Source organism: Odocoileus virginianus, chromosome 33 (genome assembly GCF_023699985.2).
Source record: "Odocoileus virginianus isolate 20LAN1187 ecotype Illinois chromosome 33, Ovbor_1.2, whole genome shotgun sequence".
Taxonomy (NCBI): Eukaryota; Metazoa; Chordata; class Mammalia; order Artiodactyla; family Cervidae; genus Odocoileus; species Odocoileus virginianus.
The window spans coordinates 37,590,130-37,615,071 of NC_069706.1; the positions used below are offsets into that span (position 1 = coordinate 37,590,130).

General features: G+C 60.6%; 1 protein-coding gene across 7 annotated transcripts in view; it reads left to right on the plus strand.

Moving 5' to 3' along the window:
• The window catches only part of RADIL (Rap associating with DIL domain), a 79,285-nt gene that overhangs the window by 45,347 nt on the left and 8,996 nt on the right, over positions 1-24,942 (plus strand). For all 7 annotated transcript variants that reach the window (XM_070460482.1, XM_070460484.1, XM_070460487.1 and 4 more), the window contains 4 exons: positions 14,044-14,291; positions 16,213-16,830; positions 17,684-17,721; positions 22,060-22,220. In XM_070460482.1, the coding sequence (XP_070316583.1) occupies positions 14,044-14,291; positions 16,213-16,830; positions 17,684-17,721; positions 22,060-22,220 (1,065 nt within the window). The remainder of the gene's footprint in view (positions 1-14,043; positions 14,292-16,212; positions 16,831-17,683; positions 17,722-22,059; positions 22,221-24,942) is intronic.

A 24,942-nucleotide genomic window follows, 5' to 3' on the forward strand; every position in this document is an offset into this window, starting at 1 on the left:
GGGGCCAGGGCTGGGGCCCACGGCCAGGGAGCTAGGGGAGGTCTGCCCACCGCGTGTGGGACTGTCCTGCTCACCCTCCGTCCTGGTTGTATAGCAACACACGTTCATCTTAAAGACTGAACCACTGGTGAAAATACAGAGAAGAAAGCTCTCCGGGACCCTGGCTCCCCTTAGACCACCATGATGAATCGTTTTCCTTTTTACAGAAGCGGATACGAAGCATATGTGAGGGCTTCCCTGGTGGCTCAGAGGTAAAGAATCCACCGCCAAGGCAGGAGACACGGCCTCAACCCCTGATCCGGGGGGCCCACAGGCCAAGGAGCAGCCAAGCCCGTGACCACGAGTGCTGGCTGAGCCTGTGCTCTGGAGCGCGGGAGCCGCAGCTGCCGAGGCGGGCACGCCCTCGAGTCGGTGCTCCGCAACCGGAGAGCCAGCCCTCAGCAATGCGGGCCCTGCGCAAACAGAAGTAAACAAATGACGAGTTAAAGAAAACCATTACAAACAAAGCCGCGTCTGCGCAGCAGAACCAGCAGTTAGAAAGCTCCGTCACCCCCCTGGGCAGCGGTGCCCTCGGCGGGCGGTCCGGGTCCCGACTGGGACGCTTTGCTTTTCTCCAGATGGCCCGGTTTTGCCTCAGTGTGAACTTTGTGAGCTAAATCAGAGGGGGTGCGGGCTTTCTTCTCTCCTTTAAGCCGGCTTGCGAGGTTCAGGCAGGCGCTCGTGGGTGCGTGCGCGCCGAGCGGGGCTCCCGCTGCACGGAGCGCGGATGCTCCGCCCGCCGTGGGTGCGTGCGCGCTGAGCGGGGCGCGCGCCGAGCGGGGCTCCCGCTGCACGGAGCGCGGATGCTCCGCCCGCCGTGGGTGCGTGCGCGCTGAGCGGGGTGCGCGCTGAGCGGAGCGCGCGCCGAGCGGGGCTCCCGCTGCATGGAGCGCGGATGCTCCGCCCGCCGTGGGTGCGTGCGCGCTGAGCGGGGCGCGCGCCGAGCGGGGCTCCCGCTGCACGGAGCGCGGATGCTCCGCCCGCCGTGGGTGCGTGTGCGCTGAGCGGGGCGCGCGCCGAGCGGGGCTCCCGCTGCACGGAGCGCGGATGCTCCGCCCGCCGTGGGTGCGTGCGCGCTGAGCGGGGTGCGCGCTGAGCGGGTCTCCCGCTGTACGGAGCGCGGATGCTCCGCCCGCCGTGGGTGCGTGCGCGCTGAGCGGGGCTCACGCTGCACGGAGCGCGGATGCTCCCCCCGCCGTGGGTGCGTGCGCGCTGAGCGGGGTGCGCGCTGAGCGGGGCGCGCGCAGAGCGGGGCTCCCGCTGCACGGAGCGCGGATGCTCCGCCCGCCGTGGGTGCGTGCGCGCTGAGCGGGGTGCGCGCTGAGCGGGGCGCGCGCCGAGCGGGGCTCCCGCTGCACGGAGCGCGGATGCTCCGCCCGCCGTGGGTGCGTGCGCGCTGACCGAGGCTTCCACGGTACTGAGCACTGGTGCTCTGCCCGCCGCGGGCCAGTCCCTGCTCGTGTCAGGTCTCGGGCTGCTATGAGGCACGTCGCCGTTGTCGTCGTCGCCCGGGCTTGGGGTGCGGTTGGGGTCACTCCGGGGGGAGACCACCTTTCTGTCCGTGCTGGCCTTCCCCGGTGCCGCCTCCTGCTGAGCACGCACTGACTGCCCTGGAAAAGGCAAGGCCTTGAAGCTGAGACCGCAGCTCGAGGTCTCTTGGACCCGCCCTGCATCCCGTACGGTCACGTGAACTGGTTAGAACTCTCGCCTTCCTCCCGCCCCGGTTTTTATTGGTGCCCAGACACCTCTTCCCACCGCCCCTGGGGTTATCTGTGGCTCCCTCATCCTGATGTGGCCTCGGAGGGTCTCCTTTAGACTCACTGAAGTGGGTGAGCCCAGCTTTGGTCTCTAGCTCCACCCCTGTTCCCTTCCCCTGGAACCTGCAGGGTTTTCAGGGCAGGTGTGGCCGGAGATCCTCCCTCCTCTGGGTCTTCAGTTCAGTTCAGTCGCCCAGTCACTCAGTCGTGTCCGACTCTTTGAGACCCCATGAATTGCAGCACGCCAGGCCTCCCTGTCCATCACCAACTCCCAGAGTCTACCCAAACCCATGTCCATGGAGTCGGTAATGCCATCCAGCCATCTCATCTCTGTCGTCCCCTTCTCTTCCTGCCCCCAATCGTTCCCAGCATCAGGGTCTTTTCTAGTGAGTCAACTCTTTGCATTAGGTGTCCAAAGTCTTGGAGTGTCAGCTTCAGCATCAGTCCGTCAATGAACACCCAGGACTGATCTCCTTTAGGATGGACTGGTTGGATCTCCTTGCAGTCCAAGGGACTCTCAAGAGTCTTCTCCAACACCACAGTTCAAAAGCATAAATTTTTCGGCGCTCAGCTTTCTTCACAGTCCAACTCTCACTTCCATACATGACCACTGGAAAAACCATAGCCTTGACTAGACGGACCTTTGTTGGCAAAGTAATGTCTCTGCTTTTTAATATGCTGTCTAGGTTGGTCATAACTTTCCTTCCAAGGAGTAAGTGTCTTTTAACTTCATGGCTGCAATCACCATCTGCAGTGATTTTGGAGCCCCACAAAATAAAGTCTGACACTGTTTCCACTTTTTTCCACATCTATTTCTCATGAAGTGATGGGACCAGATGCCATGATCTTAGTTTTCTGAATGTTGATCTTTAAGTCAGCTTTTTCACTCTCCTCCTCCACTTTCAAGAGGCTTTTTAGTTCTTCCTCACTTTCTGCCATAAGGCTGGTGTCATCTGCATATCTGAGGTTATTGATATTTCTCCCGGCAATCTTGATTCCAGCTTGTGCTTCTTCCAGCCCAGCGTTTCTCATGATGTACTCTGCATATAAGTAAAATAAGCAGGGTGACAATATACAGCCTTGATGTACTCCTTTCCCCATTTGGAACCAGTCTGTCAGTTTTGCTGTGTCTCGGGCTGCGGCCTGACAGTTTGTTTCCCTGGGGAGCTTACCGCCCCCCCCACCAGCTCTGGCTGTTTCCAGTGTTGATGGTGTCCTTGTCCACAGACATCTGATGTGACCCCTGTATTTCAGGGAACAGACACCGCTCCTGGTGCTAACAAACATACAGACTCAATTTGACGTGGCTGAGTTTGTGTGATACAAATTTCTTTATCGTGAATTCTGTGCTGGTTACCAGCCTGATGCCTGTGTTACTTTTGCCGGGTCACAAGTCGCCTTAAACTTGGCAGCTTCGATAATATCCGTGTGTGCGCTCACAGTTGTGTACTCAGAGGCTGGGGTGGTGTGGCTGGAGGTTGGGCGTCAGTCACAAGGTTGAATCAAGATGCCTGGGGGCGAGGCTGGCTCCCAGCCCATCTCCCCGTCATTCCGGCTCTTCGTGGCTGTGGAGCTCAGGCTCCCACCTCCCTGCCAGCCGTGGTCTTGGGGTTATCTCCCCCCCCCTTTCAGTCCCTGCGCCTTCAGGCCCGTGTTGGTGCATCAGCTCTCCTTGTCCTTTGACCCGTGCCCTCCTCTCCACTTTTACAGGCTCCTGTGGTTAGGTCAGGCCCACCTGGATAATCTCCCTTTGGATGAAGCCAGTGAGCTGATTAGTGAAATTAATTAGGTCTGTGGAACCCTTCTTGCCATATAACAGACAGCCCCACCCACCCTTGGGGAGGTGGTTAGACCGGCACGGTCGTTGGGCTCATCCAGAATTCTGACTGTAGCCTGCCCTCTGGCCCCCATCATCCCTCATCCACGTGCAAAATGCAGGCACCCCACCTCCCGGTCCCCAGATCTCACCCCCTTACAGTATCAGTTCAAGTCCCAAATCTCAGCGTCTAAGTAGCCTCGGTCGGGTGTGGAGGAGGCCCCTAGGTATAGTCCATTAAGCACAGCCCTGAGGGTGGAGGGGCACAGTCCTTCCCCCGAGGACCCGTGGGTCCAAGGGGGACAGCTACCTGTCCTGCTCCCAGCAGCCAGTGGTGGGACAGACGCAGGAGAACATCATGGGCATTCCGTGTCAAAAGGGGGACATAGACGGTGAGGAGGAGTCGCTGGTGCAAGGCAGAGCCCCGTTCCTTGGGGCTCTAGGGCTGAAATCGCCATGTTCTGTTTCCTTCCTTCCTTTTCCTTGATAGCTGTGGGCCAGCACCCAGTCCCAGCTCCTTTTCCCATCCGAGCGAGGGAACCCCCTTGTTCAGACCTTCTCTTCTGTGACCATCTGGAGAACACTCTGCTTTGGAGGTCGCTCGTGTGTTAGGTTGGGTCTGCCGGGTAATCTCTGTCTTCAGATCAGCTGCTCAGGAACCTTAGCGATACCTGCAGGATCTCTCCTGCCCATGAGCCTACTCCCGGGAGAGACCCCAGGGGCGGAGGTCACGGGCACCTTAGACTTCTGCTCCCCCATGGCCTTCCACAGTCATCCTGTGCTCCCGTGCTGGTGTACAGACCTATGTAAATATGGGCGGGCGCCGGATTTTCATTAAAATTTGTTTTCTTTTTTTTTTTTTTTAAAGAAACAGGCTCATGTACTTATTTTTCTGTATTTTTAAAAAAAGATTGATTTTTTTTTACCTTTGGTCGCACTGGGTCTTCCTTGCCGCACGTGGGCTTTCTCGAGTTGCCGCGAGCAGGGGCCGCCTCGTGGTGGTGTGCGGCCTTCCTGCTGCCGGCGCTTCTCCTGCTGCAGACCTCGGCTGTAGGCGTGTGGGCGTCCGGAGTTGCCATGCAGGACTCGGGAATCGCGGCGCACAGGCTCTGAGTGCGGCTCAGTGGTTGTGGCACATGGGCCTTCGTTGTTACGTGCCCCTCGGAAACTTCCTGGGCCAGGGGTCAACCCTGTGACCCCTGCGTTGACAGGCAGATTCTCAACCACTCGCCCGCCAAGGAAACCCTCTGTATCTTGTCTTACCAAATTCCTGTTGAAAATCTCCCCATGTCATCTATTACCATTTAAATTCATTCATTTCAGGGCTTATGGAATACTCCATGGTGTGGTCAGAGCATTGCGTACATTTTAGGATCATTGAGAACAGTTTTGCAGTAGGTATTCCTGTGTGTACCATATTTTACCACATAAAAGATGTTATTGATTGTAAGATCACCAGTACCTGCTTCCCACTAATGTAAAAAATACAAGTTCAATGAGGACACGGTGCCTTATATTATTACTTATTTGTGCACAAGTGCCCTTTTCTGGGCCTCAAGAACATTGCTGGGCTTCTCTGGGTGGCTCAGTGTTAAAGAATCCCTCTGCCAGCGACACGGGTTTGATCCCTGGTCCAGGAGGATCCCACGTGTAGTGGAGCAGCTAAGCCCGTGCCCCACAGCCGCTGAAGCCCGTGGGCCGCAGATCCTGAGCCCGCGTGTGCCTGGGCCCGTGCTCCGCAACAAGAGAAGCCCCTGAAATGAGAAGCCAGAGCTCCAGAGTGGCTCCCCCTCTTCACAGCTGGAGCGAGACCCATGCGGCAGTGACTGCCCCTCACAGCCAGTCATAAACAGACAGAATAGAAAAAGCCCAAAAAGCACCACCGAGGCCTCGCCTCTCAGAGCACTTCATGTTATCCTGAGATTGTCTCTCAGCCGTGGCTCAAAATTCTGCGAGTTTGCACTCAAGAGCCAGAACTCCCCCACTCTGAGGGGGTCCCGGAGTGACCGGAATATTGCAAAGTCTGGCCCCCCAGGAATGGCAGCCAGTTCTCACGTGACAGCTGCTGCCTGGGACTCCCCATGTGCACGCAGGGTGCGTTCAGAGATGTGAAAGTGCGTCTTGTAATGGATGAAATATATACCATATGTGCGTGCATTCATTCACTTCTTCGTTCAGTAGGTAGAAAAGCATGTACATTTAAAAGCTTGTTTTCACCGGTTACATCCATGAGCAGCAAAGGGATACTTTCTCATCGCTGATTAAAATCAGAAGCAAAGCACGGAAGCCAGACAGCCCATCCCTGCCCTCGCCTCCCCACTTCCCAGCTGACCTGCCCAGAGGGCCCAGGCTCAGCTGTGAACTCTGGTCCTCGCTGGCGTTTAACCCCACGGCTCACGGTGACACGCGTGTCCCACTGCTGCTAGACGAAAATTCCACTCAGTTCACCCTCGCTCATTTAAAGCATCAGCCCCTTGGGCCCTGTCCGCTAATAAATCTGAGTAAGTTTGTTTAGACTTGTAATCAGTGTTTACATTCTTATGACCAGAGACAGCGTTTCACAGCTGAGGACTAGTGTTCACAAAGATTACCTTTTCTTCTCGTTCCGCTTCTCTTTTCTTTGAAGTTAGCCGCTGTCGTCGTTATCTGTTTGCCCTTTTTCCTCGGTACTTTTCCCTCACTCAGTATTCCTCGGTCCTCTGCCGGAATCTCTTCTCAGGATGCTCAGATGTGTGTGAGTTTTATCCAGTTGGGAGTGGCTGCTCTCCTGCCCGCTCTCAGCTGCCCCTCTGTGGTGTCTCTGCAGAGGGGACCCCCCCGCCCCCTTCTTCCTGGTTCTAGGTTTACGCCTGGCCTCGGAGGACTGGCTTCTCCAGTGGCGGCCTGAGCGTGTCCATGGGAAGTGAAGTTGCTTAAAAGATCTTTATTCTACCTTAATACTTGATTAATAGTTTAGCTGGATATAGAGTTTTACATGAAAATACTTTCTCTCCTAGCATTTTGGAGGCCTCACTCCGTGTCTTCTAACTCTCCCTCGGGAGAAGCTGTGACACGTGATTCTTGCTCCTTTGGACTAATCCCTGCCTTCTGCCCCTGGAGACACAGCGTCTCTCCCCCAGACTCGTGGCACAGGCAGACTCAGTGTGTCTGCACCCTTTGTGTCAGATTTTTTTTTAATGTAACAGCGATGGTTGTATCAGTCATCCTGTGCCGTGCGTCAGTCACGGGGTGGTGTCCCCGTCTCCGTGACCCCATGCACTGTAGCCCACCAGGCTCCTCTGTCCATGGGGTTTTCCAGGCAAGAGGACTGGAGAGGGTTGCCACTTCCTACGCCAGGATCAGTTATCATATTTGTTTATAAAGTCCATATTGTCTTATTTTATGAAGGTTATTAAAATTTTGCTTGCGTATTTTGGCCCTTTATGCATTTTTTATCTCTACTGTGTTTAGCGACTTTTAATGGGCCATTTCACCTTGAAAACGCATGTTCTTTGGTTCTGAACAATCACCCCAGTCCTTGGATTGCCCCTCCTGGGCCTGCTCTTATCCGGGTTCGGTGTCTCCTGGACGGCCATCTTTCCGTGATCTTTTCTCTCTCAGCTTCTTTTTTGTCTTCTTGCTCGATTTTCAGAGTGGTTTCCTCGACTCTGTCTTCCGACCTGCATGCGCGTGGGCAGCCGTGCGGGCATCTGGAGGCGTGGCGTGCGGGGTAGGGAGGCTCGTCCCTGTGGACCAGCAGAGCGGCGCTGAGCTCGGCTGGCGGGCTGCACGCCCAGCTGAGCGCCGGGGGTCAAGGAGCCCCTCCCGTGGGTCGGCGAGGCCTGGGGCGCCGGCTGGGCTGGTGCTGCTGTGCTTACCAGGGTTCCCTCTTGGGGGAGGTGCGGGCTGGAGGAGTCTCCGGGGAATCCAATAGGGCCTTCGGTTTCAGCTAAAGAAAACTCTGGCCTCCGCCACGCCAAACTGTCTCTGGCACGGCTCTGGGAGGCCCGTCTCCATCTGTGATGGGCTGACAAGTGGCCGAAGCATTTGATCTCCTCAGTTACCCATTATCTTAATTAGGTTATTAGCCCTCCCGGAGATGCTCTTGCTGATTAAGGCCCTAATTAGTAGGAGAAGGTCCCGGTTTTACCACGGAGATACTGCTCCTCTGCACTTTAAGGCTGTTCTTGCTTAAAAACATCCTTTACTTTAATTGATCTGCTCCTCGTTGCCCCTCGGGCTTTTCCCTGGCCGCGGCTCCCTGGCTCTAAGCACAGACTCAGCAGCTGTGGTGCTTGGGCTTAGTTGCTCTGCGGCATGTGGGGTCTTCCCCGACCAGGGTTCGAACCCGTGTCTCCTGCACTGGCAGGTGGATTCTTTACCACTGAGCCACCAGGGAAGCCCCTGCTTGGTACTTAAAAACGTTTTTATTGTTGAAAATTTGGAAAATAAGAAAAAGAATACAGAGGGTAAAAATCATCTGTAAAATTACCTCCAAAAGAGAATTGCTTTTAACATTTCGGTGCCTTCCATTCTCTTCTCACTGTCAAGTTCATTTTCTCACATGATTCGGATCCACCTGTGTTCGGAGCTCTTCCTCTTCTTCTAACTCAGCGTACTTACTCATGCTGTGAGTGCCACCTTCACTGCTTAGCGGGGCGGTCTGCGTGACTCTGTCCTTAGTGAAGCTTCAGGATAGTTCCCACCTTTCTAAGTAATGCTTATGTAAGCATCTTTGGTTCCTTTCTGATTATTTCTGGAGGATAGCACCTTAAAGGTGGGACTCACTCGTGCAGAGATGGCGGTGTTCTCAGATGCAGGCCTGCGCGTGTCTAACGGGATGCGGTTGGCGCCGTGGCCTTGGTCGGTTTTGGCCTTGGCGAGGACCAGTGCTGGGTGACGCCGCTGCGGGCAGCTTCCCAGCACGCTCGTCTCGCCTCGGGCCACAAAGAGCCTCTGCTGGCTGGACCGGGAGACACGCTCATGTTAGTTTGTGTTTCCTTTAGAGTTTGTGGGATGCAGTGGATCTTAGACTGTTCACCAGCCATCTATGCTTGATAGTCTGTACCCGCCTCTCGTTGCTTTCCTCATCTTTATTTTGAAATGCTTCCAGCAGAGAACCAGACCTAGGGTAACGTAGTGACCTGTTTGTGCACCCACGACCCAGCTTCAGAAATAAGACGTCCCAGCTGGAGTGCAGTGGGAGGGTGTGGGGCCGCGGTCCGTGGAGGTGTCTTTGGCTCTCCGCCCAGCCCTGGTGAGGAAGCTGGGAAGCGCAGGACATCTGCATTTTGCCTGGGACTTGAACCCCTGGGCCGCCGGTGGGAAGGTGGACATCTGTCAGCTCCTTGGGTGGCGGGCGAGGATTCATGCTGGGGCGGGGCTGGGGAGAGACGGAGCCGCAGAGCTGGCAGCATCCGACTTCCAGAGCGACTGGTGTGGACGCGTCCTCATGCTGGTTGGAACACGGGTTACTGCAGCCTGTGGCCGCTTGCAGGAGGCCGGGCCCTTGGTGGGATGGACGCGGGGCTCGGTGCCCGCGGCGTCCTCTGGGCGCCCTCCTCCCGGACAGGTGAAGCGGCAGGTCCTGAGGCTTTGGTCGGGCGTGGGGATGTTGGAGGCATCCTGTGTGGGCCGTAGGTCAGTACCAAGGGTGAGGCAGGCACGTGGACTCGGCTTGCTGTCCCCTGGGGCCGCCCTGAGCACCACCCTCCTCCTCCCCCTCTGAAGGAACCGCCGTCATGATTTTGTAGCGGTCGTCTTCTCGGTGTTCCTGCCTGTGACGGTTCGGCTCTGCCTGTTTTGAGTTGTGCGGGTGGATTTATGACCCCTCCATCACACTGCTCCCAGCCGTGGCCTGCTCCCCCGCGAGTGAGTCTGGGAGCCACACTGCTCCGAGCATCCTGGCCCCCGCGTGTGTGACCCCCCTGCGGTGCGCACCTGGCTGGGACTGGCTGAACACTGAGTGTGCGTATTTTCACTTGACCTGGTGAGGCCGGCTTCCTGGTTCACATCTTCGTTGGCAGCCTCAAGTGCTTGCTGTGCATTTTCTGTTGTCTGGTCTTTTCCATATTGATTTGTGAAACGTGAAAAGTGGGAGTTGCTCAGTCATGTCCCACTCTTCATGACCCCATGGACTGTACGGTCCATGAAATTCTCCAGGCCGGAATACTGGAGTTGGGTAGCCGTTCCCTTCTCCAGGGGATCTTCCCAACCCAGGGATTGTACCCAGGTCTTGCTACATTGCTGGTGGATTTTTTTCCCAACCCAGAAATTGGACCAGGGTCTCCTGTATTGCAGGCGGATTCTTTACCAGCTGACACTCAGGGAAGCCCTGTATTGATTTGTGGGCGTCCTTTATTCTCGTTTCTAGTCTTTATCAGCGATATGTGTTGTAACTGTTTCCTCCAGATCTATGAGATGATGTTCTAAATTCTACTTAGAGTGTCTTTTGATGAGTAAAACTGTCAGCGTGGCTGGATTTGTTCATTCTCTTCTTCATGGTCAGTGTTTTTGTTTCAATTTTGTGTGAGAAATCCTTCCCTGTCTCTGGGGTCATAAAGATATTCCCCTCGTTCTCTTTGGAGAGCTTTCTGATCTTGCCTTTCACGTGAGGGTCTTTAAAGCCTGTTTTAAAAAATGGAAATAAAATTGACATAACAAGGCTAACAGTGTTAATTTAAGTGCATTCCAGTGGTGTTTAGTACCTGCCCACGTCATTTTGGCCTTTTATTGTATCTTTTCAGTGTATTATAGCACAGTTGACCTGGTCATCCTGCTGTTGGTGGAGATGAATAGTTTCCAGCTTGGGCCCGTTTGCAGTGATTCTGCTGGGGCATGTGCCTGTGACGCCCACCGCGGAGTGGCCATGCCGGTCAGCGGCAGAGCCTCCGCCCCGCAGCGTGCGGGGCGCTGACCGTTCCCCTTCCTCTCGCGCTTGCTGTCTCTTTCACTTCAGTTTCTTTCGTTTCTGTTGGCAGCACTTAGTGGTTTTCAGTGATGTGGTCTTACCAGCTTTTGGAAGATTTGTTCCTTGTTGTTTCCTATTTTTTGACGCTGTTATAAATGGTGTCATTTGTAATGACATGCCCCTTTCTCTTTGTTTCTAGTATTTAAAAACAGTATTGCATTTCTTTACATGTGGTATCTAGGCCCCTTGCTGAGTAAGTTCATTTCTTACTTCTAATAGTTTGTCCATAGATTCTTTTGCATTTTCTGTGTTCACAGTCACATCGTCTGTAAAATAATTACAGGTTTCTATTTCTCCAGTTCTCCCACCGCCCGTGTTTTTCGGACGTGACTTTCCCGGTTAGGACCCCAGTTCGGCGTGAACAGAACAGGCCTCCCGTGTGCTCTTTGTGGGGAGGTGGGTGTGCATAGACGTTTCTGTTTAGAACTGTGTTTGCCTGTGGGAAGATTGAGCCTGGGAAGCCAGGTAGCGTATTCCTGTCTCACTACAGTCCCTTTGTAGGGTTTATTATAATAAGAGAACGAAATGGAATTAAATGTAAAGTGTGCAGAATAAGGCCAGCCATGTAGGAGGCAGATGCTCTTCAGACGATCCTGAGGTCTCTGTTGTACGTTTCAAATACAGAAAAGCTTCACGTTAAGCTCACGGGTCATTTGGTTGTCATGGAGCTGCGTCATGCAGCCTTTGCTGACCTGGAAACAGCATTCCAGCCCAGAGGGCGCGTTGAAGGCAGGTCTGACTCGGGATTTCGCCACGGCCGTGGCCGAGTCTCTCTTAGCGGCGCGTCCCCAGCTGTTGTTAGGGCCCTGAAGTCGTCTCAGTTACGCCCGTTTTAGCAAAACTCGCCTGCACAGGCTCGTTTGCCTCGTCGGCTCCGCATCCCAGTCATGTCCGAGTCCTGCCCCAGCCGCGGTGGTGGGGGTGAGCAGCAGAGGCTTCTCCGAGCTGTGTGTCTTGTTTCAGACCCTCTGGTTCCTGGGAGAGATGCTCACACAGGGCCCGGGGGTCAAACCTAACACTGTCCAGACCGTCCTGACATGCAGGAAAAGGCTTGTTCTTCCCAGGGCGGCTCTGGAGCCCTGACGACAACTGCTTCCAGCGTTCGCGTCCTCCCCTCCCCCGCGTCCAGGGTCCTCGCCTCTCTCCTGGCAGAGAGGACAGAGGACGGGATGCCTGGACCAGCGCAGGAACCTCCATGTGGTGGGGTGTCCTGTGCTGCCTGGCCCGGAGCGTCCGATGGGGGAGACTCGGGTCCCGCCCTGCACTGCTGCCGCCAGAGGAGAGCCTGCTCCTTCCCTGAGCCGTGAGCATCGTGCCTGGAGGACATGCCGCCCTTCTGTCCATCAGGGACCCCTCCCGCAGGCGTGACCCCCTTCCCCGCCAGAGACACCCCGTCCAGGAGCGATGCTGCCTGCGCGTCCTGCCTCCCGCTGTACGGGGATGCGTCCCCATCCCAGGCTCAACGAGGAGGGTCTGCTCAGCCAGGCAGAGCCACCCTGGTTTTGCGCGGCACTGGGACGCATGCATCAACCCCGGAAGCCATGACCTCCTTGGAGCAACTGGCCGCACGGTGATCCCCCCGCCTCAGGGCAGCTGCAGAGTCCTCACAGGGGAGGGCACCGCGTCGGCTTATGACTTGGACTTTAAGGAAGTTTTAAAAAATAAAGGATAGGCTATAATGTACTTGACACCTGCCCACCTCCCTTCCTGAGTTGACCTGGACATTTAAAAAATCTTGTTTATTTAGTTTTTATGAGAGTAGGCGGCACACACAGCTGTCTATGAAGCGTGTCCTAGTGTGTGCAGGTGTGATGTTCCACGTGTCCTGGTAGGCCCCTGGTCCCCATCCCTTGACCTCTGAGCCGGCTAGTTCTAGAATGCGCTGTGTGCCTTTCTGTCTGCTTTTGCAAACAGCTTTACGTGCATGGGGATCCAACCACGAGCACGTGCAGGGGCGCTTCCCATGTGGCTTGGCCCGTGTGAACAAAGGTATCCCGCCCTCCACTGGGTGCATGCTGGGGCTGGCCTCCCCTGGGCAGCGGGCAGTGTCTCCATCCTGCTGGGTAAGCGGTCCCCGTGGAGCTCATGGGGGCCCAGTGCCTGTCCTTGCTCGGTGTCCGCACGCGAGGGTCGTCCTGGCTGTGCCCCCGCGGGGTCTGCAGCGTTCGTGTTGGCTCTGCGCGCTGGCCACCAGCTGCCCCCGCCTTCCCCCTGGGGCCCGCAGAGGGGCCCTGGGAGCCGGGCCGGGCGGCGCTGTTCCACACTCCAGGCAGTTCTGAGCGTGGGTGGGTGGGAGGCCCTGCTGTGGCCTGGGAGGGGTCATCGCGGGGCGGGACCACAGCTGGAGGACTGGGTCCAGGTGGCTGTGAGCTGGCGCCACCCCACGCCCGTCTCCTGCAGTCCCAGGGCCCCAGGCCTCGTCCTGGTCTGGGAGGGAAGGGCGACCCTCTGGGCTCTGTTGCCACCTGGGAACCCTTGCTTCTGGAAGGTGGTTCTGGGCGCGTCCTCTATGGAGGGAGGGGGGCCGGGGCTCAGGCGGTGATGCCCCAGCCGGCACACAGGGCGGAGGGGCTGCCTCCTCCATGCCTGCCTCCTGCCCCCACCCCGCCCCTCCCCCGGCTCGGCTTTGCGGCAGCGGCCCCGGCAGACGGCTCGCACTGCGGCTGGGCTGAGCCAGCGGCCTTCCTCCCGCAGCCCCGGCCCCCTGTGGGTTGCAGAGGCGCCGGCTTCCCTCTCCTGCTGGAAGCAGCCTGTCTCCCTTCCGCGTGGCTGCCAGCTCCCGGTGAGGCAGCGCCCTTGCCCCCGCTTGCCCCCACCCTTCCCCCGGCGGTGTCCGCTTCTGTCTGGAGTGGTCGTGGGCAGGACGCTGCAGACAGCGGCTGTGGGGGCTCTCGGAGGGCTCAGAGCGGACGCCCTGGCCGGCCGGGGACGCGCCGTGATGGGAGACCAGCGCTCCGGGTGGCTTCCCAGCTTCAGTGTGGCTCTCATGTGAGAGAGCGCTTCCCACCCGCACAGGTCTGTCCAAGGCTTTCCTGGGGTGAGATTGAGTGTGCGCGAGTGGGCACCTCTGACCTGCCGTGTTGGAGGCGGCCCGGGAAGGAACAGCTGTGTTCCGAGTGGTGGGCTGGGGGGCCCTGGCGAGTCGGCGGCTTCCTCCTGTGAGATGTGGGGGGATGAGCGGTTCTCATCTAACCCAACACGCGCACGCAGGGCCAAGGTGGGCCAGTGGACGGGTTGGGCTTGGCATCCCGCAGGGACCCACTGCAGGGTGCTGTCGGGCTCCTGTGGGGTGTTTGGGGTTCAAGACGGCCGGGCTGTCTGGCTCCTGGGGGAGCCCCCAGGGATACGGTCTTCCAGGATACGGTCAGTGGCAGAGTCCTGCGGCTCCCCGAGGCCTGCTAGATGGAGCAGTGAGTGGCTCCTGTGGCCTGAGCCCGGAACTGGAGGCCAGGCCCTGCTCACCCCGCACGGCTGCTTTTCAGGGATCAACGCCCAAGCCCGGAGGCTGCAGCGGAGCCGCGCCAAGGGAACCCCAGCCCCCGCTGCAGGGGGCACCCGGAGCCCTCCTCCAGCCCGGCTGCGCCGCACGGTCAGCGAGACCAGCCTGAGCTCGGCCGCCGCCCCGCCTGCCGCTGCCCGGGGCCCCGAGGAGCCTGCCCAGGACGCCATGCGCTGCTCCCTCTATGAGTCACCCCACCTGCTTCTCCTGCAGGGTTACAGCCAGCAGCACGTGAGCCCCTCACGGGGCAGGGGCGGGGGGCTCTCAGATGGACCCGCGGGCGGGGGGCTGTCAGATGGACCCGGGGGCGGGGGCTCTCAGATGCACCCGGGGGCGGGGGCTCTCAGATGCACCCGGGGGCGGGGGTAGGGGGCTCTCAGATGGACCTGGGGGCGGGCGGGGGCTCTCAGATGGACCCGGGGGCGGGGGCTCTCAGATGCACCCGGGGGCGGGGGTAGGGGGCTCTCAGATGGACCTGGGGGCGGGCGGGGGACTCTCAGATGCACCCGGGGGTGGGGGCTCTCAGATGCACCCGGGGGCGGGGGTAGGGGGCTCTCAGATGGACCTGGGGGCGGGCGGGGGCTCTCAGATGGCCCCGGGGGGGGGGGGCTCTCAGATGCACCCGGGGGCGGGGGTAGGGGGCTCTCAGATGGACCTGGGGGCGGGGGGGGGGCTCTCAGATGGACCCGGGGGCGGGGGGCTCTCAGATGGACCCGGGGGCGGGGGTAGGGGGCTCTCAGATGGACCCGGGGGTGGGGGTGGGGCTCTCAGATGGACCTGGGGGCGGGGGTAGGGGGCTCTCAGATGGACCGGGGGTGGGGGCTCTCAGATGGACCCGGGGGCAGGGGTAGGGGGCTCTCAGATGGACCCGGGGGCGGGGGTAGGGGGCTCTCAGATGGACCCGGGGGTGGGGGTGGGGGTGGGGCTCTCAGATGGACCTGGGGGCGGGGGTAGGGGGCTCTCAGATGGACCCGGGGGTGGGGGTGGGGGCTCTCAGATGGACCTGGGGGTGGGGGTGGGGGCTCTCAGATGGACCTGGGGGCGGGGGTAGGGGGCTCTCAGATGGACCCGGGGGCGGGGGGCTCTCAGATGGACCCGGGGGTGGGGGGGCTCTTAGATGGATGGGGGGGTGGGGGTGGGGGGCTCTCAGATGCACCAGGAGGTGGGGGGCTCTTAGATGGATTGGGGGGGCTGGGGACACTCAGATGGACCCGGGGGTGGGGGTGGGGGCTCTCAGATGGACCCGGGGGTGGGGGCTCTCAGATGGACCCGGGGGCAGGGGTAGGGGGCTCTCAGATGGACCCGGGGGTGGGGGTAGGGGGTGGGGGCTCTCAGATGGACCTGGGGGCGGGGGTAGGGGGCTCTCAGATGGACCCGGGGGTGGGGGGCTCTTAGATGGATGGGGGGGCGGGGGTGGGGGGCTCTCAGATGGACCCGGGGGCAGGGGTAGGGGGCTCTCAGATGGACCCGGGGGTGGGGGGCTCTTAGATGGATGGGGGGGCGGGGGTGGGGGGCTCTCAGATGCACCAGGGGGTGGGGGGCTCTTAGATGGATCTGGAGGCGTGGGGGGCTGGGGGCTCTCAGATGGATCGGGGGGCGGGGGGTGGGGGACTCTCAGATGCACCGGGGGGCTGGGGGACTCTCAGATGGGCCTGGGGGTCGGGGGGCTGGGGGCTGCGGTGGCTTTGGTTGGTCCTGGACTCTGGAGGAGAGTAGAGGCTTCCCTGCCCTCTGCTTCCGGAATATTCCCTGGTGCAGCTACAGTAGGAGGCATCAGGGCTCTGGGCAGGGGTCTCCCAGCTTCTCACTGACCCCAGCCTGGGGCTCACCTGATACTGGCCCCGCCCACCTGTCCGCTACCTGCCTGGCTTTGGGGGGGGGGGGGTCTGCCGCTTCCCCCGGGGTGTTGGCGGGTCCCAGGGACTGGTTCCTGTGGGCCGGCGCCTGCCTCCCGTGGCCTCTAGTGTGTGCAGGGCCGCCTCTCACGTCTCCGTTGGAGTCGCCCCTGGTGTCTGGGAGACGGGGTGGACGCCCAGGGTGGGCAGGCTGCGGTCAGGACGCGCTCCGGGCTGGGCACCCCAGGCAGCTTAGCTAGGGGGACGGAGTTGCTGGCGTGGTGCCCAACCCCTGATCCCTGGCGTCTGCGTTTCAGGACAGCCTGGTGTACGTGCTCAACCGGGAGCGGCACACAGTGGGCCAGAGGACCCCGTCCAGCAAGCCCAGCATCAGCCTCGCGGCCCCCGACATCCTGCCCTTGCACTGCACCCTGCGCCGGTGCCAGCCCTCGGGCCCGGGCCTGGAGGGGGCCCAGCTGGTGCTGGAGCCGCTGCCTGGGGCGCCCATCTCCGTCAACTTCGCAGAGGTGGGGGCCCGCCCGGTGGTGCTGCGGCATGGAGACCTGCTGTCCCTGGGCCGCCACTACCTGCTGCTGTTCAAAGACCCGGCGCAGGCCCGGCCACTGCCCGCCCAGGCCCTGGCCCGCCTCCGGGCCGCGCCGCAGAGCTGCCGGCTGTGCGGCGCCCCGCTCTGGGCCCGCAGTGCGCCCGCCCCGCTCCGGCCGCGGCCGCTGCAGCTGGAGTTCGATCCTGACATGGAGGACACGCTGCTGCAGCGGATCATGACGCTGGTGGAGCCGGGCGGCGATGACCCCGCGCTGACCCCCGCCTTCCTGCTCTGCGTCTGCATCCAGCACTCGGCCACCCGCCTCGAGCCGGGCTCCTTTGGGCAGCTGCTGCTCAAGATAGCCCGGCTGATCCGCGAGACCGTCTGGGTCAGTGGTGGGGCCGGGCCGTGTGGGTGCAGGGGCTGGCTGTCAGAGGCCCCGAACTTCACGACTGACCCTCCTTTCTCGAGTCTGCCCTCTGCCAGACGCTGGGTGTAGTCATCCGCTGCTGTTGGTTCACTCTCACAGCAGCCCCCCTCCCTGGCGCTCACGTGTCTCCTCAGTTTCAGGTGCCGGGAGCGCTGAGAGAGCCCGAGAGGGAGTCTGTTGGGGCCATGCTGGGCCACCTTCACTAAAGCAGGAGTCATTTCCTGTTTTATTTGTATGTATGTGTGGCCGTTCCCTAGGCATGTGGAATCTTAGTTCCCAGACCAGGGATCAGAACACGAGCCCCCTGCCGTGGAAGTGAGGGGCCCTAACCACTGGATTGCCAGGAGAGTCCCAAGAATGATTTCTTGATTAAAAGGGACAGAAAACATTGGCTAGACCTGAGTCACCGTGGGCACGTGGAACTGCATTTGTACAGACTCAAGCCCACATGCAGCTGCTTGTTGTTTCCGGGGACTGGCTTTTAAAAATGCGTTTACACAGCTTCACCATCAGAGTTGCTGGAATCCTTATTCTGAAACTTGTCAAACGTTTGACCCGTTTTTCCTCTTCCCTGCCTGGCCGGTTGTTACGTAAGAGAGCTGGGTGTGAAATGTCCCTTCTGTGCTGGGAGGTCTGACTAAATGGTCACACAGGTTCCCGTGTGGCTTAGAGCAGGTCACCAGGTATGGGACGCCCCGGCAGGGAAGCTGCGCGCACCTGGATGGGAGCTGCCGTCGGTGGTCGTCTGACTGCTCGCAGCCGTGCTGGCCTCTCTGTCTCATCTTTGCTCTCTCCCTGTTTCTGATTGTAGGAGAAAACCAAAGAACTGGCAGAGAAGCAGGCGCTCCTGTAAGTATGGCCCCGTCATTGCACACCCCCACCCAGACCCTGGTTCCCGAGGGGCTCAGACCCAGCTCCCGCCACCCCCACCGGGGTCTGCTCTGCGCTTCCATGAACCGTGGTGTGGAGGCTACTCGAGAGTCCCTTGGACTGCGAGGAGGTCCAACCAGTCCGTCCTGAAGCGTCTGTCTGTCTCTGGGGGGGGTCCTTCCATGTCTGCAGAACTGTGTGTCGGGAGCGTGTGACACAGCGGGCGCGGCCCTCTCGGAAGCCGCCGCCTCCCTCGCTCCTGTAAGGACTGTGCTAACGTGAACCTGCTGCTTTGGGGAAACGGACACCTCCGGGGTCCAGATGGGGCAGCCGGTCTTGGCTCTCCAACATTGGTTTTCACCAGAAGCACTGTATATATTCTTACTTGATGCTGGAAGACTTGGGAAAACCATTTGGCATTAACAGTAAAGATGAGCAGACACCACAGGGAACCGCCTCGGCAAATGCGCCTGTGTTTGTGCCAAAGACTCTAAGCCATGGCCACCTGTCCCCTTGAAGGAGCGTGATGCGTGGTGACGACAGAGACTGCATGTGGTCACTACACATCGGCGGTGAGGGGCTCTTGAGGCCACAAGTCCCACTGCGGTCCACAGGGGTTTGCCTCATCCCTGTTTGTGTGACAGCCTAGAAAGCATATTAAAAAGCAGAGACATCACTTTGCCGAGAAAGGTCCGTCTAGTCAAAGCTGTGGTTTTTCCAGCTTTGGTCATGTATACAGCTGTGGTCATGTATGGATGTGAGAGCTGGACCATAAAGAAGTCTGAGCGTCGAAGAATTGATGCTTTTGAACTGTGGTGTTGCAGAAGACTCTTGAGAGTCCCTTGGATTGCAAGGAGATCCAACCAGTCCATCGTAAAGGAGATCGGTCTTGGGTGTTCATTGGAAGGACTGATGCTGAGGCTGAAGCTCCAGTACTCTGGCCACCTGATGCGAAGAGGTGACTCAGTGGAAAAGACCCTGATGCTGGGAAAGACTGAAGGCAGGAGAAGAAGGGGACAACAGAGATGAGATAGTTGGATGGCATCACTGATGCGATGGACATGAGTTTGAGCAAGCTCCAGGAATTGGTGATGACAGGGAAGCCTGGCGTGCTGCAGTCCATGGGGTCACAAAGAATCAGACACGACTGAGCGAATGAACTGAACTGTTCACTTGAGGATGTCAAGTGAAGAGGGCCCATTTATAAGGCATGTGTCTGCTGTCGTGCTTTCGGGGTACCGTCCACCTGCAGTAGGTCCTGTAAGGGGAGCAGGAGGAGGCCTTATCGCCCCCTCCTTCCCACATCGTTGTTGGGACCTGGAGGGATGGAGCTGGGAGCCGGGGTCTGAGCAGCGAGGCTGCCTCTGGGCTGAGAATCCCCATGGGGCTTGTGGGCATCCGAGCAGCGCTGACCCGGAAGTGGGGTTGCTGGGTCATGAGGAAGCTCTGGTTTATGTTTTTGAGGCACCTCCGTGCTGCATCCCACAGCAGCTGCGCCAGTTCGTGTTCCCGCGGCAGTGCACGGGGTTCCGGCTTCTCCAGGTGCTCTGCGACACTCTCTGTGTCTGGTTCTCTTTAAATACTGACTTAGGCGTTTGGCTGCATGGGGTCTTCGCTGCGTCCGGCCGGCGGGAGCTCTGGCCGAGGCGCACGGACTCCCTCGTTGTGTGTGGGCCCCGTGGCTTTGCGGCGTGGGGGGGCTCAGTTCCCCGACCGGGGACCGAACCCGCCTCCCCGGCCCTGCAGGGCGGGCTCTTGACCGCTGGGCCCCCGGAGCTCCCGTCTCTGGACAGGTGTTAAGTGGCCGTGCCCTGTGGTCTGACCTGCGTCTCCCTGGTGATCAGGGAGGCTGAGGACTTGTTCTGGAGACACATCTGTTGACATCTTTAGCCCGTCTGGAATCGGGTCATTAGGCTTTTTGCTTGTGATTTGTAGGAGTTCCTGTGTGTACTGGAGACTAACCCCTTTCGGCTGGTGTGTGGTTTGTAAACTCTCCCATCCGTTGGTTGCCTTTTTGTCCTTTGAGCGGTTTCCTCTGTGTTGTTGTGACCGCCCTGTCGGGCTCCGCTCCGTGGACGGTGCCTTTCTGGTCCCGGCCCCACTCAGGCACTGCTGGGCGGTGGGCCAGGCTGCAGCGCCTCCTTGGGGCCCCAGAGCGCCACCCGGGCTGGCCGGGGGCACGACCTCAGCGCCGACCACACCAGGCCCCGACACCAGAGCCCCGCTGGTGGGCTGTTCCTCTGTGGAGGCCTGTCCGTCCCCCTGAGTTCTGGGTGAGGCTGAGAAGGGCGATACACATGGAAACAAAATGGAATTAGGTTCTGACGAGCAGATTAATGGGCTTCCCAGGTGGCGCTAGTGGTCAAGAACCCACCTGCCAACGCAGGAGACATAAGGTTTGATCCCTGGGCTGGGAAGATCCCCTGGAGGAGGGCATGGCAACCCACTCCAGTGGTTCTTGCCTGGAGAATCCCATGGACAGAGGAGCCTGGCAAGCTATGGTCCATGAGGTCGCACAGAGTCAGACATGACTGAAGCAGCTTTGCATGCATACACAAACAGATTAATCCTTTTTTAGCGACATAAAGTTCTGTCTAGTCAAAGCTATGGTTTTTCCAGTGGTCATGTCTGGATGTGAGAGTTGGACCATAAAGAAGGCTGGGCACCGAAGAGTTGATGCTTTCGAACTGTGGTGATGAAGACTTTTGAGAGTCCCTTGGACTGCAAGGAAATCAGTCAGTCAGTCATAACGGAAGTCAACCCTGAATACCCGCTAGAAGGAGCGATGCTGGAGCACCAGTGCTTTGGCCCCCTGCTGTGAAGAGCCAACTCGCTGGAAAAGACCCTGATGCTGGGACGTATCGAGGGCAGGAGGAGAAGGGTATGGCAGAGGATGAGATGGTCTGATGGCATCACCGACTCGATGGACATGAGTTTGAGCAAACTCCGGGAAATGGTGGAGGACAGGGAAGCCTGGTGTGCCGCAGTCTGTGGACACAGCCCCGAGCAGCGAGGACACAGCGCCCCACGCCTGTGCACAGACCTGTGTGATTCAGACCAGCGAGGAGGACGGACGAGGGGAGCAAGATAAGAGGGAAAAACAAGGAGAGGTGGACGTGGGAAAGGGAGCCCCGGGCCCAGGCCAGCTGCTCAGAGGGGGACCCAGCCCTCCTGACGCTTCCCGGCTAGGCCTGTGGTGTGACCCCTGGAACCCCCAGCGTGACGGTCACCGCGACAGCCGGAGTCCGCGAACTGCTCTGGGTTCCTGGAGCGCCCCCAGGCAGGATGAAGAGCGGGGGTCGGCCCTGTCCTCACATGAAGTCTGCAGCGCCTGCCTCGTGCCTGGAATCCGCCAGTGAGAGGCACAGCTGCGGTCACCCGGCCAGACCCAGGGTGCCTCCGGGGGGCTTGCTTTGCTCGTCTGTGGATCCCTGCTCACCTGTTGGAGCCTCGGCAGGTGTGGTCAGGGACCCGGTGGAGGATGCTGTCGGGACACACATCTCCCAGCCGGGCTTGCTGTGGGGGAGAAGCTGGGCTGAGAGACAGGGGGCTGCTGTTTACACGAGGGTCACCCGCCCCTCAGCTGCCCCCCCGGGACCGGCGAGGACAGCACGGAAGCTTCCGTCACAACGCAGGCGACCCGGACCCCAGGTCCTGGCTCTGGAGACGCGGGAAGAAGGGCCCGAGATGGGCGGAAGCTGCCTGGCCGCGGAGGCAGGGGGCCCCAAGGTCCCCAGTGTCCCCGGGGAAGGGAGAGGCGCTGGGTGGCCTGGGCGGCCAGCCCCCAGGAGGGATGGGACTGGGGGGGAGCCCAGCTCCGTGCCTGGGGGCCCCGCCTGTATCGGCTCCCAGGGGACATGAGCGCCTCTGCCCGAGCTGAGCAGCATGTCAGTGCCCTGGGCCCTTGGTGTGTTTCCTGATAATTAAATCTTCCAGTGACCCCTGTGACCCCCCCCCGCCCGCTGACTCCCCATCGCCTTCCAAGTCCTGCTGCGCTTCGCCGCCCGTCTGCCCACCCCCCGAGCAGTTACGTCGTCGTTTCCTGTTCGTTCCACTGTCAGCACAGAACTGGGTGCTGCCGTCTGGCTCCTAAACACCCGGGGTGGCCCCCCTGCCCGCGTGACCTAATTCTGAGAGAGGATGTGAAGACCGCGCATCCGCCAGAGGCCTCTGCTCTGGGGCTGCAGACGCTCCTTCCTGAGGCGCGTGGGTGACGTGCCTCTCGCCGTTCGGGGTCTGAGTCTGACTGCCCAGCCCGACGGGGGGCGCTGACGGGGCGGGTCGGCCTCCCGGTGACGCTGGGTCTCTGTCCGGCAGCCCCGAGCCGCCGTCCGCGGCCAGCTGCTCCCTGGCCGGCCTGGCGCCCGACCTGCAGCACATCCTCTTCTGGATGGCCAACGCGGTGGAGCTCCTCTACTTCGTCCAGCAGAGGTGCCCGCTCTACGTGCAGAGCCTGGAGGAGGAGCTGGATGTCACAGGTGAGCCGCGCGCCTGCCCCCACCCTCCAGCCCTGCTGAGCCCCCACCCTGGCACTGCCGCCCCGGCCACGGCCCCTCCCACCCGCGGCCCAGGTTGAGACGGGCGCGCTGCCCGCGAGAGAGACGTTGTGATGGGAGACTCAGACAGAAACGCGGAGAACTGATGAAAGCGGCGTGAGTGCTGCAGACGCCCTGTGGGAAAGGGGCTCCCGGGGGCGCTCGGCAGGGCTTCACGGGGAAGGTGGTGTCCGGCCTGGCTCTGAGGCGTGCGGGGTTTCAGCAGACGTGTGTCCGATGGGGCTGGGGGCCCTGGCGGGTCCCAGGACGGAGCGGCAGGCTGACCTGCATCAGGGCTGGGCGTGCGGGCCCGGCCCCAAGAGCTTGGTTTCGGCCTGGACAGGACCACGCGTCCCTCCTGCCAGCCTCCCTGGAGTGGTGGCTGCCCAGGGGCACGGCCCAAGGTCCGGCTGCGCGGGGCTGTGGGGAGGCCGGGTGGCAGCATGGGATGCCTGGGGACTGACCCAGCCCTGTTCCCTGGGACATGGCCCCGGGCTCACGTTGGCCTGAGGCCCTGGCCCCGACATCCCGGCCGATGCCAACCGGCCCGGCTCCTGGAGGAAGGGCTCATGGTGGCCAGGGGCGTGGGGCATGGGCAGGCTTCACGGTCCCACTCTGTGCTCAGCTGGCCGTGGGGGCGCCGGCCATGGAGACGGCTGAGGGGCTGGAGGTCTGGCTGAGCTGAGCCGTGGGGGCCGAGGCCCGGGGCGGAACCCGCCGGCGCTGTGGCTGGTCTTGCTTTTTGAGGCTCTGGGGGCCGGGGGGCCTGGGCCTGCCGGGACTCCTGGTGCGGGCTGTGGCTCCTTTGTGTCTGCGGGTCTGCGTTCCGGGCCCACCGGCCTGGCACTCTAGTGCCTTCCGCTTGGGTGGACATTGTGCACCTCGTCCGGCGGCTCCTCGGCGCCCTGTTCCCCGGGCTGCCCGTCGCGGCTCTCCCCCGCCCCACCAGGCTCCTGCAGGCCGTCAGCCTGGAGGTGGTCTCCCCAACTCCATGCGAGTCCCACCGACGCCCCACGACGCCCCTTCCTGTCTCATCATTTCAGACGCCGTGTCCTGCAGAGGGACCCTGAGTCTGGCTCACGTTCATAAAGCGGGGGCTCCACTCCCTCGGCTGCTGCCTCTGCTCTCAGGAGGGAGGTACTTTTGGTCCAAGGCCAGATGTTGTGTGGCCCAGTTGACGCTGGGAGAGGGGGTCCAGCCTCTGCCCATGCCGGGGACCGGGGCAGCCACAGCAGGGCCTGAGCCCCGGAAACACGGTCTGGGGGCATGCGGGCTGCAGAGAGCATGGGCAGGAGCCCCAGCCCGGCGCTGAGGGTGGGTCGAGGGGCTCTGGCCCCCTGCCCCCCAGCAGGAAGCGTCTGTGGGAAGGATGCTGGGGCAGGACGTCACATCCTGAGCCCTGGGAAGAGCTGTCCTTCCCAAACACTCTTTTCTGCCTGAAGCTCTTACCCAGAGAGCCCGTTCACATGGGCAGATAAAATGTTAGCCCATCTAGGGGGTGTTTATGTTATTCATTTAAAATTCTCCTGTAAGACTCGGAGGTTCTGCCTAAGATCCGAGATGTAGGGGGGACGTCCTCAGGGCCCAGGGGCTCAGGATGCCGGTCGGGGGAGGCCGAGGCTCCTGGCCTCTGACAGGCTCGTGTGGGTGTTGGCTTAGTTGGAAACCCCAGCAGCCTGTGCCGTGGGTGGAGGCTTCGTGGGGCTTCTGGGCATCTGCTGAGGGCCACCCTGGGGTCGTGCTCTGTGCCCAGCCGCCGCCTCTCCATTGGCTCCTCCCACCGGAACCCCGGCACCCACTCAGTAGGCCTGCCTTCTCAGATGAGCAGGCGGCATCCAAGGCTGCAGGACGCAGGCCTGGGGCCCTCAAATCGCCCCACCGGCTTCTCCCCCGAAGCCCAGTTCAGTTCAGTTGCTCAGTTGTGTCCAACTCTTTGCAACCCCCATGGACTGCAGCACTCCAAACTTCCCTGTCCATCACCAGTTCCTAGAGCTTGTTCAAACTCATGTCCATCGAGTTGGTGATGCCATCCAACCATCTCATCCTCTGTCATCCCCTTCTCTTCCTGCCTTCAGTCTCTCCCAGCATCAGGGTCTTTTCCAATGAGTCAGTTCTGTGTATCAGGTGGCCAAAGTATTGAAGTTTCTGGCCCTTCTGAAGCCCGGGGAGGTTCTCAAATGGGACTCCGGGATGGAGCCTGGGGGCCCCGCAGGCCTCTGGCTTCCTGGTCGGGTAGGTTCTTAGGGTGCGAGCCAGGGGGTGAGGGAGCCCGAGTCCTTGGCGGTGTGTGGTGATGTCTGCGGGGCGGGCCTCTAATGGGCTCACGCTGTTTGCTCTCCGTTTGATGAGTCCCAGCCCTGTACTCCTGGGGGGCCTGGCTTAGGGCGCCCTCCCACCCTGAGAGGAGATTCCCGGACGTGGGTTCACACTCCGGGCTAATTAGAAGGCGGCGCAGGGCGCACAGCGGAAGGACAGCCGTGCGGGCGGCCTCCTGTCCTCGCAGAGAGAAACGGGGGCTGAGTGTGCAGGCCGGGGTTGGGGTCCCGTCTGGCCCTCCCTGCCCCCAGGGCACTGTGTGCTCGGGCCTCCCTCAGGTGGCCCCGCCCTTGGGGACCCTGTGGCCAGGCTGGCTCTCGGCTCTCCCAGAGCCCCTCCTCGGGGGAGT